Here is a 17,988-nt window from a genome sequence, read left to right on the forward strand (position 1 = left end):
TGTGTGTGTCTGTGTGTGTGTGTGTGTGTGTGTCTGTGTGTGTGTGTGTCTGTGTGTGTGTGTGTGTGTGTGTGAGTGTGTGTGTCTGTGTGTGAGTGTGTGTGTCTGTGTGTGTGTGTGTGTGTGTGTGAGTGTGTGTGTGTGTGTGTGAGTGTGTGTGTGTGTGTGAGTGTGTGTGTCTGTGTGTGAGTGTGTGTGTGTGTGTGTGTGTGTGTGTGTGTGTGTGAGTGTGTGTGTGTGTGTGTGTCTGTGTGTGTGTGTGTGTGAGTGTGTGTGTCTGTGTGTGAGTGTGTGTGTGTGTGAGTGTGTGTGTGTGTGTGTGTGTGTGGTCAATTGCACTTCTGTTCTATAGCCTCACTAATGCTTTCTTTTGCATTCATCACAGTCATTCATGGCTTCTTTCCAGACCAGTCCAGTCACTTCCTGTAAGAAGTTTGTAAACACAGTGTTGACAAAGAGTGCTCATTATGCCTGCACTATTTCTGGCGTCTGCCTCTCTTGTTTTTCTGGTTGTTTGCTCTCTCGGCAGCCTACAGTGTAAACAGTGGTCATTAATAGTGATAGGTATACTTCTAAATATTCCACATTTTCTACCGGCGCTGGCACTCCGCTTCCATGGAGCTAAGAGTTGGTGTTGGAACCATAACCCGTACCACTCATATCTCTCTTTACAGCAGTGGAAACTGGAGGCAGTTTCAAACTCTCACAGAACCTCCCATGGTTCCAGAACACATCCTACACAGTCAGGAAAGCTCACCAATGCCTCTACTTTCTGAGGAGCTGGTCTACAATACCCACAGCTTTCTGCAGTGGACAGTAGAGGGCTGTGGACAGTACTGTGCAGAGGGCTCTACAATGGGTGGTTAAAAGTGCCCGATGCATCAGCAGCCGCAGCATGTCTGCTTTCAAGGACATGTCCACAGAGAGGGCCAGGACCACCAGACTCCGAATCCCCCTACAGACATACCAGTCAACCTCTCTAGCATCTTCTCTGGGGCTTTCTGAACCGCACAGGGTGCTCCAGTTGTTGCCTAACCCATGGCCATCTTTGCTCCCAGTTGTAGTTCCCCACTGTCCAGCTACTTCTCTCTTCCTTGAGCCAATGCACTGTGTAATGATTTCACACCTTTCTTCATCTCCGCAGGCATCGACTTCAAGATCAAGACCATAGATGTCGGTGGGAAGAAGATCAAATTGCAGGTCTGGTGAGTATGAAAGCCAGCACTGGCCCTCAACCTTGGCCTTTGTGCCCAATCTCCCTTTGCCCCAGGCTGTAAAAATAGATATATTGTCATTAATGAGTCACCATCCTCAAAGCAAGAGAGGGTGTGGAGGGTGTGAAGGGCATATTAAACAGCGTAGTGGGTAAAGCAGCTGCTGTTTTGTAGCTCCAGGGACCCGGGCTTGATCCCGACCTCTGGTGCAGATTGTGCGTGGAGTTTGCAGGTTCTCCCTGTGCCCCAGGGGTTTTTAAGATGAGGGGCAGCACGGTAGCATAGAGGTCAGCACAATACTTGACAGTACCAGCGACCCCGGTTCAATTCCCATCGCTGTCTGTAAGGAGTTTGCACGTCCCCCCCCGTGACTGCGTGGGTTTCCTCCTGATGCTCTGGTTGCCTCCTATGTTCCAAAGACTTAGTAATGATCCCGTGATTGAGCTGCCGTTACATTGGTGGTTGCTGGGCGGTGTGGCTCAAAGGGTCAGAAGGGCTTGTTCCATGCTGTATCGCAATTTAAAAAAAATAAGATGAGCTTTATTTGTCACGTTCATAGATCGAAACATACCGTGAAATGCATTATTTTGTGACAAAGATCAACACAGTCCAAGGATGAGCTGGGGACAGCCCACGTGTGCTGCGCCATGCTTTCCATCACCAGCTGAACATATCCACAACCTATTAACCCTAAGCTGTACGTCTTTGGAGTGTGGGAGAAAACCAGAGTACTCGGGGGAAACCCACACGGTCACGGAGGGAGTGCACAAACTCCTTACAGACAGCAGCGGGAGTTGAAACGCTATCGTCTGCCACTCGGTTATTACAAGACTATCAATCACAATACCTGTGATATCTGAACCATCAGCAATTTGTAGGAAAGAGCTGTGCATTCAACTTCATAATGAGGGCATTGAATACAAGAGTTGGGATGCTATGTTGAAGTTATTTAAGATGTGTGCATTTCTGGTCACAGGAAAGATATCAATAAGCTTGAAAGGGTGCAGAGGAATTGAAACCCAATCGTATAGCTGGCGCTGTAAAACATTACACTAACCACTACATTACCATGTTGTTCCTGTTTCTCCGGGATGCTCGATTTCCCTCCCTCCCATGTCCCATGAATAGAGTCGATGGGTGAATTGCACTGCTTTAAATTGCCCCTAGTGTGGGGGGGAGGGGTAGTTGATGGGAATATGGGGAGAATTGAAAACAAAAGTAAGATTAGTGTATTATTCATGTAAATAGGTATTGGCATTTGATTAATGTCACACGCACCTAGATACAGTGAAAAGTTCGTCTTGTGTACTGTTCGTACAGATCAGATCATTACACGGTGCATTGAGGTATATAGGTGTAGGCATCCGTCAGTCTCAGGAGACCATGGAGTTGAGCCCTTGACAAATCTAATCACGGTATTGTGACTGAGGAGGCCCAGCAGGGACTGACAGTCCTTGCCGCATATAGCACAAGTGTGGTGAGTGTCCTGTCGGTCCACCTCTTGACGTTTCCGCTTCCTGCGTCTGCGCCTCTCCTCAGCCATCCGCCTCGGCTTCTCTTCACCTCCTTCGAGACCTTGGTGGAGTTCCTGCCTCCATCTGCCATTTCTTCCCAACAATCCACACTGATCTCCAAGTCATTCAGGTCTCTCTTGCATACATCCTTGAAGCGCAGATGGTCGATTGCCGGAGGCCAGCTCCCCATATAGCAGGGGTTCCCAACCTGGGGTGCCCGGACCCCCAGGGGGTGCGACAAAGAGTGGCTTGTGTCCTTGAGTGACAAGTCACGAGTCATCACTCAGCCAGCTGCCAGTGTGCCTTGAGAAGTGGTAGTAACGTTTGTCCCAAGCACACTCCAGTCTCCCGCTGCCCGAGTCAGCGTTGAGGAGTCTCATCAGTGTTACCTGAGAGTTACACCTCAGAGTTGAGGAGTCTCATCAATGTTAGCTAGAAGGTTACATCTCAGAGTTAAAAATCATCTCATAATGCCAAAATCTTTATACATCCTGAATCAATCATCGAGTAACGACTTCACATTAAAACCAAGCCCGCAGACAGTAGGTAAATTATTCAATTATAAAATTTTAAAAAGCCGCATTTTGATAAAAAGCGGCTGAAGTCATTCATTCATATTTGTCTCAATGCATTAAAGAAGTTTTTGAATTTCAAAGGTTTTTTTTCTCTTAAAAGGTTTTTTTCTTGAATCATTGATAATTTTGAATTGTGTTAGTTGAGGAGGTATCATGGTTAGCACCGAGGATTTTGATCGTGTGATGGGAGTTCATATCTCCAGTAGTCATCAGAAATAGGTGTGTAAATTCAGTAGAGGGTAGCCTAGTAAGTCATGTCGCGTCCCCATAGCATTTCCACCTGACGATTTATCTTGGCGTAACCGCAGATAATATAATATAATATTCAAAAGCATATTTCACGCAATACTTTACTATAGGCGTGTCTGGTTGAGTAAAGCGGTCATCCCTGACTTAGTCAGATAGTTTTTCTCATTTTAGCTCATATTTTTCTCTTTACCCTTAACCCTTAAAATCATGTCAAAAAGAAGGAAATGGAATGATGACTATGTGTGCTTTGGTTTCACTTGCACAAGAGGAAATGATGGCTTGCAAAAACCCCAGTGCATTCTTTGTAGCGTTGTGTTTTCCAACTCAAATCTGAAGCCATCCAAGCTTCAAGAGCACTTCAAGAACAAGCATGGCGGAGCTGATGTTGAAGGACATGATGTTGAGTCATTGAAAAGAGCTTGTTTTGATTCACAAGGAACTCGTCCAAAATTAGGTTTCATTTCTGTTTAAAAAAAAACCACTACTTCTTGCTTCATACCAAGTGGCATATAAAGTGGCCAAATCCAAGAAGCCCCATACAATTGTGGAAGATCTCATCAAGCCACGTGCACTGGAAATGGCAACAATTATCCTGGGCAAAGAAGCAAGAAAAAAATTTGGTCAGGTGCCCCTATCAAATAATGTCATTCACAACTGAATCAGTGATTCGAGTGAAGATATTTTGGACCAAGTCATCTCAGATGTCAGAGCTAGTCCTCTTAAAATCTCTATTCAGTTGGATGAGTCAACTGATGTCTCCAGTTGTAGTCAACTCATCACATTAGTGAGGTATGTCAATGATGGTGCTGTGAAGGAAGATTTCCTGTTTTGTAAAGATCTGAAAACAAACACAACTGCAAAGGATGTGATGTAGCTGGTGAAAGACTTCTTTGCCAAACATGATTTAGATATCAAAGTCATTGGTTCTGTGTGCACTGACGGGGCACCTGCAATGCTTGGAAATAAATCTGGCTTTTCTGCATTGATGAAAAAGGAGATTCCAGACTTGCAAGTTACCCATTGTTTTCTTCATCGGCATGCTTTGGCATCAAAAACATTGTCTCCAAATTTGAAGAAAGTCCTTGATACTTGTGTGAAGATCATCAACTGGATCGGGGGCATGCTTTGAACCATCGCATCTTCAGATCATTTTGAAGATCTGGGAAGTGAGCATTCAGTTTTGCTTTTTCACACAGAAGTCCATTGGTTGTCACAAGGACAAGCTTTAACCCACTTCTTTGAACTGCAGGAAGAAATCAAAGTTTTTCTGGAGGAGCGTGAATGTGATCTGGTTGGGGCAATGGAATCACAGGAATTCGTCCAAATGCTGGCTTACTTAGCTGAGATTTTCACTCATATGAATGACCTGAGTGTTTCTCTTCAAGGAAAAGGGGTAAACATATTGAAGGCTTGTGAAAAGTTGAATGCCTTCAAAGAATAGTTACGTCTTCGGTGTTGAAGGATTGGAAGAGGCAGTCTCTCAAATTTTCCTTCACTAGAAGAGATGGTTGATGATGCTGGATCCATAACTCCTACTGTGCGTGAAGAAATTGTGGCTCATTTGGAAATGCTGTCAGAATCGTTTGATGGATATTTTGCTGCTGGAGGCCTGAAGATTTCGGAAGAATGGATCATGAATCCATATTCGTACAATTTGGAGAAAATGTCAGATGATGAAGAGCTGAAGGAAGATCTTATTGATTTGTGGACAAATCGAGCTCTTGAAATGCAATTTGAAAGCAAGACTTTGGAGGAGTTTTGGTGTGCACATTGGTGTATCCTGGATATGTTCCCAAGACTTGGTGGAAAAGCACTCCGTGTCCTCATTCCATTTGCAACAACATACTTGTGTGAATCTGGATTCAGTTCTTTTGTCAATCAAGACAAAATCTAGGAATCGCCTGAATCCACAGGCAGACCTGCAGATCGCAGTCAGCAAGAAAGTTCCACGTTTTGACAAAATCATGAATGAGAAGCAGGAGCAAAGAAGTCATTGAATTTTATGTTCACAATTGGGATTGATTTTACTGTTTACAATTTTTTCTGAATAAATTAGAATCTAATTGCTCAATTTATATTTGCATTTTATGCACTGAGTTAAAAGCTTATTTTTTCAAGTTCAACTTGTTCACCCGCAGTATTATATGTGGTTCAATTTGTGGTTCAAAAATTAGAAATTAGACTTCTTCATCTTCCAATGTGATATTACTTTAGTAGGGGGTGCGAACATTAATCAAACATTTCCTAGGGGTGTGGGGCATATAAGAGGTTGGGAACCACTGCCATATAGGATGTCTTTTGGTATTCTTCAGTCCTCCATCCTGTGGACATGCCCCAGCCACCGCACTGTACGCTCTCTCAGAAGGGTCTGCATGCTGGGCAGCCCGGCCTGTTCAAGGACACTGTTGTTGGTAACTTTGTCCTTCCATGAGATCTGGAGGATGTGTCTGAGACAGTGCAGGTGAAAGCTGTTCAGCCTCTTTTCTTGGTGAGCATACAGGATCCACGTCTCTCTTCCATAGAGGAGAGTGTTGAGAACACAAGCTCTGTAGACCTATATCTTGGTGTGCTTGAACAGCATGCTGTTGTTCCATACTCTCTTGGTGAGACATTGCATTGAGGTAGAACAGGATAAAACAATAATAATGAAGAATAAAGTGTAACAGCTACAGAGAAAGTGCAGTGCAGGTAAATGATGAAGTGTAGGATCATAATGAGGTAGATTGTGAGGCCAAGAGTCTATCTTATCTTACAAGAGGGACACAGCAGGTCAGGCAGCATCTATGGAAAAAAGCAAACAGTTGACGTTTCATCAAGACTGGAAAAAAGATGAGAAGTTATATCAAGAGGGGGTAGTGGAGGAAGGAGTACAAGGTGGCAGGTGATAGGTGAAACTGGGGGGGGTGAAGTAAAGAGTTGGGAAGTTGATGGGTGAAAGATTTGAAGGGTTGGAGAAGGGGAATCTGATAGGAGAGGGTAAAAGGCCATGGGGGAGGAGCACCAGAGGGAGATGGTGGGCAGGTAAGGAGATAAGGTGAGAGAAGGAAATAGGAATAAGAATGGTGAATGGGGGGGGGGGGGGGACAATTACCAGAAGTTTGAGGAATCAGTGTTCATGCCAGCAGGCTACCCAGACAGAATATAAGATGTTACTTCTCCGATCTGAGTGTGGTCTCATCACGGCAATGGAGGAGTTCATGGGCTGACATGTCTTAATGAGAATGGAGGAGAGGAGTTGAACTGTGTGGCCACCAGGAAGTCCTATTTTTTCTGGTGGACAGAGCCTAGGTGCTCAGCGGTTGTCTCCCAATCTATGCTGGGTCTCACTGGTATACAGGAGGCCACACTGGGAGCACCGGGTACAGTAGACGACCCCAACAGACTCATAGGTGAAGTGTCACCTCATCTAGAAGGACTATTTGGGGCCCTGGAGTAGGTGCAGTGAAAATGGAGGAACTGAAAGAAGGGGAGAGAAGATCACTTGTAAAAATGCCATCACCTTCTCTCAGTTCCTCTGCTTTCACCGCATCTGCTCTCAGGATGAGGCTTTTCATTCCAGAACTATTGAGGTCAAGTCAAGTCAAGTTGCTTTTATTGTCATTTCGACCATAACTGCTGGTACAGTGCACAGTGAAAACAAGACAACGTTTTCAGGACCATGGTGCTACATGAACAATACAAAAACTACACTGAACTACGTAAACCAACACAAAAACTACACTAGACTACAGACCTACCCAGGACTGCATAAAGTACACAGAACAGTGCAGGCATTACAATAAATAATAATAAACAGGACAATAGGCACAGCAGAGGACAGTAGGTTGGTAGTCCGATGGCTTGGGGGAAAATCTGTTACATAAGTAAACAGCTGAATGGCAGCGTCCGGGTTTCAGTCCGTTTCTGTACTCCCGCCGAGTATTTCGTTGCCACAGATGTAGTCCAATTTAATGTCCATTAGAGAGCAGAATGGACGGGAGAGCCGGCCGGCTAGGACTTGCTTTTTTCTTGGCACGGACTCCTGCCCACTCGCCTCGCTTCCGTTTCCTCGCACACCGCTTACGTTGTCCCCACCTCCGGCCACCGGCAGCAGGCGATACCGAGGACTGCAGGCCCGATTCCGTCAGCAAGCCGAGGTCGCGCAATCTAACCAGCAGATTTTCATGAAGGTTTGTTTTTGGGCAATCTCTGTACTGTAGCAGTAACTGGCGATGGTAGGCAGTCACTCTGTTATCCATTGCCCTAAACCCTGATTGTGCCTTAAAATTAAATTTAATTAAAATTAAATTAAATTAAAAAATTAAATTTAAGTAGTACCAGGTCCGAAAGGCCACTGCTGCCGTGTGCCACACCACCTACAGGAAGATGTCTTCCTTCTTCAAAGAAAGGGGCCTTCCTTCCTCCACCATCAACTCACCCGCATCTCTTCCATTTCACACGCGTCTGCCCTCACCCCATCCCCTTGTCCTCACCCACCAGGCTCTGCATCCACCACATAATTCTCCGTAACATCCACAGTCTCCAAATGGGATCCCACCACCAAGCACATTTCCCTCCCTCGCCCCCCTCCACTTTCTGCAGAGATCACTCCCTAGGTGACTCCTTTGTCCACTCATCTCCCTCCTGGCACTTACCCTTGCAAGCAGAACAAGTGCCATACCTGCCCCTACACCTCCTCCCTCCAGCTGAGGTGACACTTCACCTGTTGTGGTCATCTTGTATATCTGGTGCTCCCAGTGTGGCCTCCTGTATACCAGTGAGACCAGACGTAGATTGGGGTCCGCTGCATCTACGCTCCGTCTGCCAGAACAAGAGGGATCTCCTGATGGTCGCCCACTTCAGTTCTACTTCCCATTCCCATTCCGACATGTCGGTCTTCTATTGCTGCGATGAGGCCACACTCAGGTTGCTGGACCAACACCCTATATTCCGTCTGGGTAGCCTCCAACTTGATAGCATGAACATCGATTTCTCAAACTTCTGGTAATTGCCCCTCTCCTTTCACCATTCCCATCCCCGTTTGCCTCTCTCACCTTATCTCCCCATCTGCCCATCATCTCCCTCTGGCGCTCCTCCCCCTTCCCTTCTTCCATGGTCTTCTACCCTCCCCTATCAGATTCCCCCTTCAACTCTTTACTTTACCCCTTCCCCTGCCACAGATTCACCTATCATCTGCCACCTTGTACTTCTTCCTCCCCCTCCCCCACCTTGCTCTAACTTCTCATCTTTTTTTCCAGTCCTGATGAAGGGTCTCAGCCCGAAACATCGACTGTTTACTTTTTTCCAAAGATGCTGCCTGAGTTCCTCCAGCATTTTGTGCTTCTTGCTTGGATTTCCAGCATCTGCAGATTTTCTTGTCTTATTGTACAAGAGTCTGATAACAACGGGATAGAAGCTGTCCTTGAGCCTGGTGGTATGTGCTCTCAGGCTTTTGTACCTCCTGCCCGATCGGAGAGGGGAGAAGAGAGAATGTCTGGGGTGAGGAGGGGGGTGGTTTTGATAATGAAGCAGCAAGAAGTATAGACGGAGTGTAAGGAGGGGATTGTGGTTACTGTGCTGTGTCCACAGCTCTCTGCAATTTGATGACAATGCAGTTGCCATACCAAGCCATGATGTATCCATAGTTGATGTCTGGCATGGACTTCTTGTGGCTGGAGGACCTGTTTCTATGTTGTATCTCTCTGACTTTTAAAATGTGAGGTGGATGCATGCGTTATTGACAAAGCTGGGATGTATTGTCCACCCAGACTACCTTTGATACTGAGACGTGCTCAGCCAGTTTACCAATGAATCGGCCATATGGTTGGTGTAAAAGCGTGCGGAGTTCCTTTCCAGGATTATCCTAGTGAACCTGAGATGATTTTTCCGCTAATACAGAATCTGTTTATTTGGAGATACAGCATGGCTCAGCAAGTGCACTGCCCAGCAACCCACCTATTTAACCATAGCTAATCAATGACCAATTAACCTGCCAACCCTTGCGACTTTGGACTGTGGGTACCCGGACAAAACGTGCGCTCACGGGGAGGATGTATATAATCCTTGAACACTGGACTCTGAACTCCGACGCCCCGGGCTGTAATAACACAGTGCTAACCGCTGCGCTACTGTGACGCCGTTGTGGTTGTAGTCTTGTGGTTTTCCATACTGAGACTAGCTTCTGATTCTGGGTTTGCCCAGAATCTCACCAGCTTTCAAGATTGACGATTGTTTAATGTCATTTCCAGTGCACAAGTGTAAAGGAGAACAAAATAATTGTTACTCCGGATCTGATGCAACACAGAAAAGACCACAATAAGATAAAGAATGCAATAATAGAAAATCAGATATATAGTAAATACACAAGATAGCTCGGATACGTAGATTGATTGTACGGCCATGAAGTATTGCTCAGCACAGGTACATAAGGTGACTGACAGGAAATGGTAAAGTAGTGGTGGTGGGGGGTTTGGAGGGGTTAGTTAGTGGGCGGAGGTGTTATCAGCCTCACTGCTTGGGGAAAGTAACTGATTTTCAGTCACAGTGGGAATTGACTGCTGGGAGTTGGCATAGGCAGGATGGGTCAAATGGCCTGCTGTGTTATGATGAGTGGGTAAGAAAGACACAAGCTCCAGATACTAGTCCAGGAATGTAATCACTGTGTTGCTGGATGCTCCGAGCCCTTGGCAAATTAATTTTGTTAGCTTAAAATAATCAATGTTCCTCATTCTCTTTAACTTCAGGGACACAGCCGGACAGGAAAGGTTTAAAACCATCACAACTGCATATTACAGAGGAGCAATGGTAACGTGGCTTTGTTCCCTTTACATTAAATTCTTGTTATTTATTTCTTGCATCTATCTGTTTCCGTTTCCATCTCCCCGTCTCTCCCCGCCTCCCTTTCTTTTTTTCTTTCACCTCTTTCTTTCACTTTCTCTCTCCATTTGTTTTTCCTCACCTTGCTCTCTCCATTTCTTTCTTTCTATTCTCTCCCTGTACTGTCTTTTTCTCTCTCTTTCCCGTTTACTTTTTTCTTTCTCGCTGCTTTCTTTCTCTCCCTTTCTCTCTCCTTTTTTCTCTCTCTCTTCCTCCTTTCTATTTTTCTCTCATCCCTTTCTCTCCATTTCTCTCTCTGTCTCCCTGTCTGGTCACTTGTATACACAGCACCCATTAAACTCCTACGGAATTCATAGTATGAAGACTGTTTGGAAAGATTGGTGGGCAAATTGTGTGTAACTCCCTCACTCTGTCACCTACAGGGCATCATACTGGTCTACGACATCACAGACGAGAAGTCGTTCGAAAACATCCAGAACTGGATGAAGAGCATTAAAGAGGTGACACCCACAATCTCCGTTGGCCTTTGCTTCTAGCTCCTTCACTTCGAAACCTGCCTTACCTCTCCTACATCTGCCACTTCCGATCGCTTCGGTCATTTAGGGTTGAGTCCAGGTGAAGAGTCTCAACACAAATCGTCAATTATCCATTTTACTCCACCCCCACCCCCCGGATGCTGCCTGACCCGCTAAGTTCCTCCAGCATCTTGTTTGATAGTCTTTCAGGCCATGCCTCAACCTCCTTCACTCGTGGAAAAATGAGCCCAGTCTATCCAACCTCCTGCTGACGAAAATCCTCCAATCCAGGCAGCATTCTGGTAAACCTCCTGTGCTCCACCTTGTGTGTCTCTCTCTGTCCAGCATCAAATTTAAGGACTTCTGCAACTCATGTTCTCAATATTATTTATTATTATTATATTTTTATTTATCTCCAGAGTCTGTCTCCTTTTGCACATCGTTATTTGTGTTTATTTGTGTGTAGTTTTAAAAATTGATTCTGTTGTGTTTCTTTGTACTTACTGTGAATGCCCACAAGAAAATGAATCTCAGGGTAGTGTATATTTATTACTTGATCATCATCTCCAAATGACAGGATGCCTGCGCGGGAGAGTTTTTAAAGTGGAAAAGCCGTTTCACTGGGTCATTTCCACTCCCTCGACCTTGGAAGTCTGGCTCCCGTGGTACGAGCAGTTAGATTAGATTATCAGGAGCACAGTCCTCATTTATTGCCATTTAGTAATGCATGTGTTAATGCAGTGATCACAAACTGGGATCTTCCTTGACTGCAGTGGATGACCTTGTCATGTCCGCCGCTGTTATTGCAGCGTTGCAGAACCACTTTCTTGGCCATTGGTTCTCACGGTCGATCTCATCTGCCCAGCCCGCCAGAGCTGACTTTGCATGCCAGGGCAGGCATGTCCTTAACTCACTGGGGTATGAGGCCACCAGCTACCCTCACCTGGTGAGGTCCGCCTGTCAAAGTGGCTTACGAGGGTGTGGCCATAATTGCATGCAACCACAGGTGACAGCTGAGTGTCCGGTGGGGCCCAAGGGTGAGTGAGCTGTCCCAGAATGGACATGGGAAACCCCTTCACTGGAGGCTCTACCCCTCCCTGGACACTCTATCCGCCCCTCAGGGTAGTATATGGCGACATATACGTACTTTGATAATAAATTTTCTTTGAACTTTGCGTCTGCCTGTCTCTTCCCCCAGCACCACAATCATTGGCCAACTTTCCGTAACTGTGTGCAACTTAGTGGCTACGTGCCTTAGAGATTTACTGCACAAGATCATGTTTTGATTCTGGGGCACCTTCGGGCATCGTTAGCATTCTGTGTCTGATGGGGAGGGGGAGTAGTCAAATTGAGGCTTGAAAGTTATTCAGAATTTGCGGGGGGGGTGTTCAATAACTGTTGCTTCCCCCCGATGCAGAATGCCTCCGCAACTGTAGAGCGGATGTTACTGGGAAACAAGTGCGACATGGAAAGCAAGCGGAAGGTGCCCAAGGATAAAGCGGAGAAGGTGGGTCCTTCCTTGGTGTCCTGGTACAGGAGCCACAGATTGGTGTGGAGGGTAACACACTCACAGTGCTGGAGGAACTCAGCAGACAGGCAGCGTCAATGGAGAGGATGAACAGTTTTTGTGTGTCAGAAATCAGTGGAAGTGAAGGAGAAGGAAGCAGGCAAGATAAGTGACAGCTGGGCATTGGAGAGCTCTTGATCATAAGACACGGGGCCAAAACTGGGTCTGCTCTGCCATTCCATCATGGTTGATTTATTGTCCCTCTCAGCCCCATTCTCCTGCCTTCTCTACGGAATTTTCCATGGCAGAAAATAAACTTCTCCTAGTCACCACTGAGAGTCTTACACTGGCTATTTTATCTCTGTGCCTTCTGTTAATGACCCTTCAGACAATAAACCCATTTACTTCCTGTGATTTTATACACTGGAAACTTGTGAGACGAGAGCTTTGACCAGCGACCAATCTGGACATCAGAGGTTTGGGAGGAGGGGATTTCATCGGGTCCACTGCCCCGAGTAGAACAAGGCAGCAGGGGGTCATGGCAGTGTCACAGGGCTTTGACCAGCAACTAATCCATGTTTACAATTGACTAGTAGGAGCAAATTAAAGGAAGGTGGGGGGCGAGCATAATGGACGATCGTCTGAGTGGGCAGAGTCAGAGTGGTGATCTTGAGGCTTTAGCTCTTCGAGGCTTCAGTCAGAGAAAGCAAAACAAAAAGAAAAGCTCTAGGTTAAGTTGGTTTTTTCTTCCCCTTCCCTTGATATCTGCTTAGCTAGGACAGTGGAGATGCCAGTCAGGACAGCGGAATGCTCCTCTTGTGGGATGTGGGAAAATAGGGAGAGCTCCAGTTTCCCTGACAACTCCACCTGCAAGAAGTGCATCCAGCTGCAGCCTCTAACAATCCATGATGAGGAATTAGAGCTGGAACTGGATTAATTCCAGATCATTCGGGAGGCTGACGGGGTGATAGATAGGACATAGGGAGGGGTAGTTACACCCAAGGTGCAGGACACAGGAAACTGGGTGGCAATCAGCAAGGGGAAAGGGGTAAAGGTGGCAGTGTAGTTTATTCTTTAGAATGTAGAAGATTGTTAGGAAATTTGATAGAGGAATGCAAAATGATGAGTGCTATATATGGGGTAAATTCATGCAAAGGTTATGGCTTAAGGGTGAAAGGAGGGAAGTTGAAGGGGAACATGGGGGGAAACTTCTTCACTCAGAGGGTAGTGAGAGTGTTGAATCAGCTGCCAGCACAAGTGGTCCACGTGAGCTTGATTTCAATGTTTGAGAAGTTTGGATAGGTACATTGATAGTAGAGTTATGTGGGGATATGGTCCTGGTGGAGGTTGATGGGAGCAGGCAGTTTAAATGGTTTTGGCATACACTAGATGGGCTGAAGGGCCTGTTTCTGTGCTGTACTTCTCAAAAAGAAAAGAACCAGGCTAGCACAGTAGGTAGAGCTGCTGCCTCATAGCGCCACAGATCTGGGTTTGATCCCGACCTCCAGCAGTGAGTGTGAGTGTGCATGTGAGTGAGTGTGTGTGTGTGTGTGTGAGTGAGTGTGTGTGTGAGTGAGTGAGTGTGTGTGTGTGTGTCTGTGTGTGTGTCTGTGTGAGTGTGTGTCTGTCTGTGTGTGTGTGTGAGTGTGTGTGTGTCTGTGTGTGTGAGTGTGTGTGTGTGTGTGTGAGAGTGTGTGTATGTGTCTGTGTGTGTGTGAGTGTGAGCGTGAGTGTGCACGTGCGTGTGTGCGTGTGCGCGTGTGTGAGTGTGCGTGTGCGAGTGTTGTGTGTGTGCATGTGTGCGTGTCTGTGTGTGTGCGTGTGTGTGTGTATGAGTGTGTGTGTGTGTGCGAGATTAAAGATTTTCTAAAGATGTGCTTTATTTGTCACTTGTACAGTGAAACTTCAAAACATAATGAAATGGATTGTTTCTGTTAGTGACCAACGTAGTCCAAATATATGCTCAGAAGTGTTTCCACAATTGCAGTGCCAACCTTGCATGCCCACAACTTATTAACCCTAACCAAATGTTTTTGGACTGTGGGAGGAAACCCACAGTGTCATGGGGAGAATGTACAAACTCCTTACAGACATCAGAGGGCATTGAACCCTGATCTTACAGCTAGTGGTGTAAAGATAGTGGTGAGAGGCCCTCTCCCATTCAGATCCTACCTACGTGCCCGGAACATCACTCCCAGCATGCACTTACCCAACAGGACTGTTGGTGGGGCAAGACAGTAGCTGACATCTTTGCAGGCTGTGAGTTTGCAAAGAGGGTCTGGAGAAAGATGTGAGGACCTGTATCCCAGTTCATTCCGAACAGCTGGGTATACAGGCTGTTCCTAGGGGGACACACACACACACACGCAGATCATCAACTCTCTGGTCTGCCTGAAATTTGTTGGTCAGCCAGCATGTCAAGATGTCTGTGGAGGACTGCTGCCGACTGGCACGTTCCAGGCTGCAGGAGTACATACTGAGGGACGTACTGAAGCTTGGCACAGCCACCACAAGCTCTCAGTGGGGAAGAACCATTACTGGACACAGAGGGTCTGGGTTGGGTGAGGAAGGCCCTTAAGTATTGTTAGCTAGTATGCTACACCAGGGGCCCACGAGTGATAAAAGTGCTATTGGTTTTAGAATATGCATTAACACTAAACACTTGGTCTATGAATGTAAGAATGAAAAGGCTTCACACAGTTCATTCTTGTAAATATTTCTTATTATAAATAAATTTATTTTGGTTAATATATAAAATTTGAAACTTTGTTACTATAGGATGTGCTGTGTTAATCTGACAGTAAACAAAAGTAATTACTGGAGGCGCTCAATGGAAGACCTCAACCCAAAAGATCACCTGTCCATTTCCTTCCACAGGTGTTGTCTAACCCGTTGAATTTCTTCATCAGTTTGCCTTTTACTGCAGATTCCTGCATCTGCAATCTTTTGAGTAACACACACACACACACACACACACACACACACACAATGCTGGAGAAACTCAGCAGGTTTGGCAGCATTTATGGAGAAGAATAATCAGTTGATGTTTAGGGTGTGTTACCCTGGATTTTCAGCATCTGCAAGTTCTTTAGTGTTTATGATCTGCAGTCTCTTGTGCCGATGATTTTTCTCTCACTTTGTCCTACTCTCTTGACACCAGTTGGCCAAGGATCATGGGATTCGATTCTTTGAAACAAGCGCCAAGTCCAGTTTGAATGTGGAAGAGGTGAGTCCATTTTCCCAACTGGTCATGGCAGTCTGAACAAACTTGTCCCAGGCTTAGTTGTACCCTGCATCGTCCCCACCATCTTATAAAACCAGGAGCCAGTCATTCAGTTCTTCCACCATTTAGTAAGTTCTGGTTTAAAGATAAAAATTAACTTTACTTATCACATATACATTGAAACATACAGTTAAATGTGTCGTTTGCGTCAACAGCCAATGTAGTCCAAGATATGCTGGGGGCAGCCTGCAAGAGTCACCACTCTTCCAGGGACAACAAAACATGCCCAAAACTCACTAACCCTTACTTGTATATCTTTGGAATACGGGAGGAAACCGGATTACCCAGAGGAAATCATGCAGTCACATGAAGACCATTCAAACTCCTTACGTACAGCGGTGGGAATTGGACCTCGATTGCTGGCACTGTAACGTGTGACGCTAACTGCGACACTACCATGTCCTACGTTGCTGCCTGTTCCCATAACCCTTGTGATCCAAAATCTAACCATCACCTAGAGTGTGGTGCGTATGTGGGGCAAGTTGCCAGAGGAAGTGACAGAGGAGGGTACAATGACAACATTTTAAAGATATTTGACGGAGGTAACTGAATAGAAAGGTTTAGAAGGATATGGCCAAACACGGGCAGATGGGACCGGCTTTAATTGAGTGATACAACACAGAAACACGTCCTTCTGTCCGACTGGTCCATGTTGAACAAGAGTCCCATCTAAGTTAGTCGCATTGGCCTGCATTTGGCCCTATTCCCATCCATGTTCCTTTGGACAGCATGGATATGTAGGCTGAAGGGCCTGTTTCCCGGTCGTTTAGCTCCTCGAATAATCTGGGAACTTTGCTAGTCTGTCACCACCAAAGTCTCATGGGCATTAGAGGAAGCAATGGCTCATTCAGAAAGTAAAGAGGCATGGGATCCAGAATTGGCTTGCCCACAGAAGGCAAAGGGTGGTTGTAGATGGTTCATATTCTGCATGGAGGTCGGTGACCAGTGGTGTTCCACAGGGATCTGTTCTGGGATCCCTCCTCTTTGTGATTTTTATAAATGACCTGGGTGAAGAAGTAGAAGGGTGAGTTAGTAAGTTTGTGGATGACACAAAAGTTGGGGGTGTTGAGGATAGTCTAGAGGGTTATCAGAGGTTACAGAGAGACATTGGTAGGGATGCGGAACTGGGCTGCGAAGTGGCAGATGGAGTTCAAACCAGGTAAGTGTGAAGTGGTTAATTTTGGTAGGTCCAATTAGAAGACAATATGATATTAATGGTAAGACTCTTGACAGTGTGGAGGATCAGAGAGGTCCATAGGACACTCAAAGCTGCTACGCAGGTTGACAGTGTTGTTAAGAAGGTGTATGGTATGTTGGCATTCATCAACCATGGGATTGAGTTCAAGAGCTGTGAGGTAATGTTACAGCTATATAAGATCTTAGTCAGACCCCACTTGGAGTAGTGTGTTCAGTTCTGGTCGCCTCACTACAGGAAGGATGTGGAAGCCATAGAAAGTGTGCAGAGGAGATTTACAAGGATGTTGCCTGGATTGGGGAGCATGCCTTATGAGAATAGGTTGAGTGAACTCGGCCTTTCCTCCTTGGAGCGATGGAGGATGTGACCTGATAGAGGTGTATAAGATGATGAGAGGCATCGATTGTGTGGATAGCCAGAGGCTTTTTCTCTGGGCTGTAACAGCTAACATGAGGGGGCATCGTTTTAAGGTGCTTGGAAGAAGGTTCAGAGGGGATGTCAGAGGTAAGTTTTTCACACAGAGAGTGGTGGCAGCCGGTAGTGGTGGTGGAAGTGGATACAACAGGGTCTTTTAAGAGACTCTTACATAGGTACATGGAGCTTAGAAAACTAGAGGGCTATGCGGCAGGGAAATTCCAGGCAGTTTCTAGAGTAGGTTACAGGGTCGGCACAACATTGTGGGCCGAAGGGCCTGTAATATGCTGTAGATTTCTATGGTCTGTGTTCTATTAGATTATTGGAGTTTGACGAGTTAAATTCCAGGGATAGATGAGGTTAACACAAAGCAGGAGCAGGCCTTGTGTTCAGTATTATGGCACAGGAGTGTAGTGGTTACCCTGAGGCTATTACAGCATCAGCGACACAGGTTCAGTTCCTGCCATTGCCTGGAAGGACTTTGTCTAGGGTTTCCTCGGGGTGCTCCGGTTTCCACCCATATTCCAAAGGTGACAAGGGTTAGTAGGTTAATTGGTCACATGGTGTGGGCTCGCTGGGCCTGTTACCGTACTGTATCTCTAAATAATTAAAACAAAATAAAATTACTGTGGTCACAGGCCTGAATATTACCTTTCTGCAGCATCAACACAAGATGAAGGTATACTCAAGATTCAAAATTGTTGAC

General features: G+C 46.0%; 1 protein-coding gene across 3 annotated transcripts in view; it reads left to right on the top strand.

Moving 5' to 3' along the window:
- The window catches only part of rab13 (RAB13, member RAS oncogene family), a 57,383-nt gene that overhangs the window by 22,634 nt on the left and 16,761 nt on the right, over nucleotides 1-17,988 (top strand). The window contains exons 1-6 of one of the 3 annotated variants that reach the window (XM_073061126.1): nucleotides 464-564; nucleotides 1,145-1,205; nucleotides 10,275-10,335; nucleotides 10,791-10,868; nucleotides 12,301-12,390; nucleotides 15,551-15,616. In XM_073061126.1, coding sequence (XP_072917227.1) covers nucleotides 468-564; nucleotides 1,145-1,205; nucleotides 10,275-10,335; nucleotides 10,791-10,868; nucleotides 12,301-12,390; nucleotides 15,551-15,616 — 453 coding nt within the window. In that variant the 5' untranslated portion in view covers nucleotides 464-467. Of the gene's footprint in view, nucleotides 1-463; nucleotides 565-1,144; nucleotides 1,206-10,274; nucleotides 10,336-10,790; nucleotides 10,869-12,300; nucleotides 12,391-15,550; nucleotides 15,617-17,988 lie in introns of those variants that run through there. The other 2 variants (XM_073061125.1, XM_073061127.1) reach the window with 2 other exon arrangements.

Source organism: Hemitrygon akajei, chromosome 11 (assembly GCF_048418815.1).
Source record: "Hemitrygon akajei chromosome 11, sHemAka1.3, whole genome shotgun sequence".
Classification (NCBI taxonomy): domain Eukaryota; kingdom Metazoa; phylum Chordata; class Chondrichthyes; order Myliobatiformes; family Dasyatidae; genus Hemitrygon; species Hemitrygon akajei.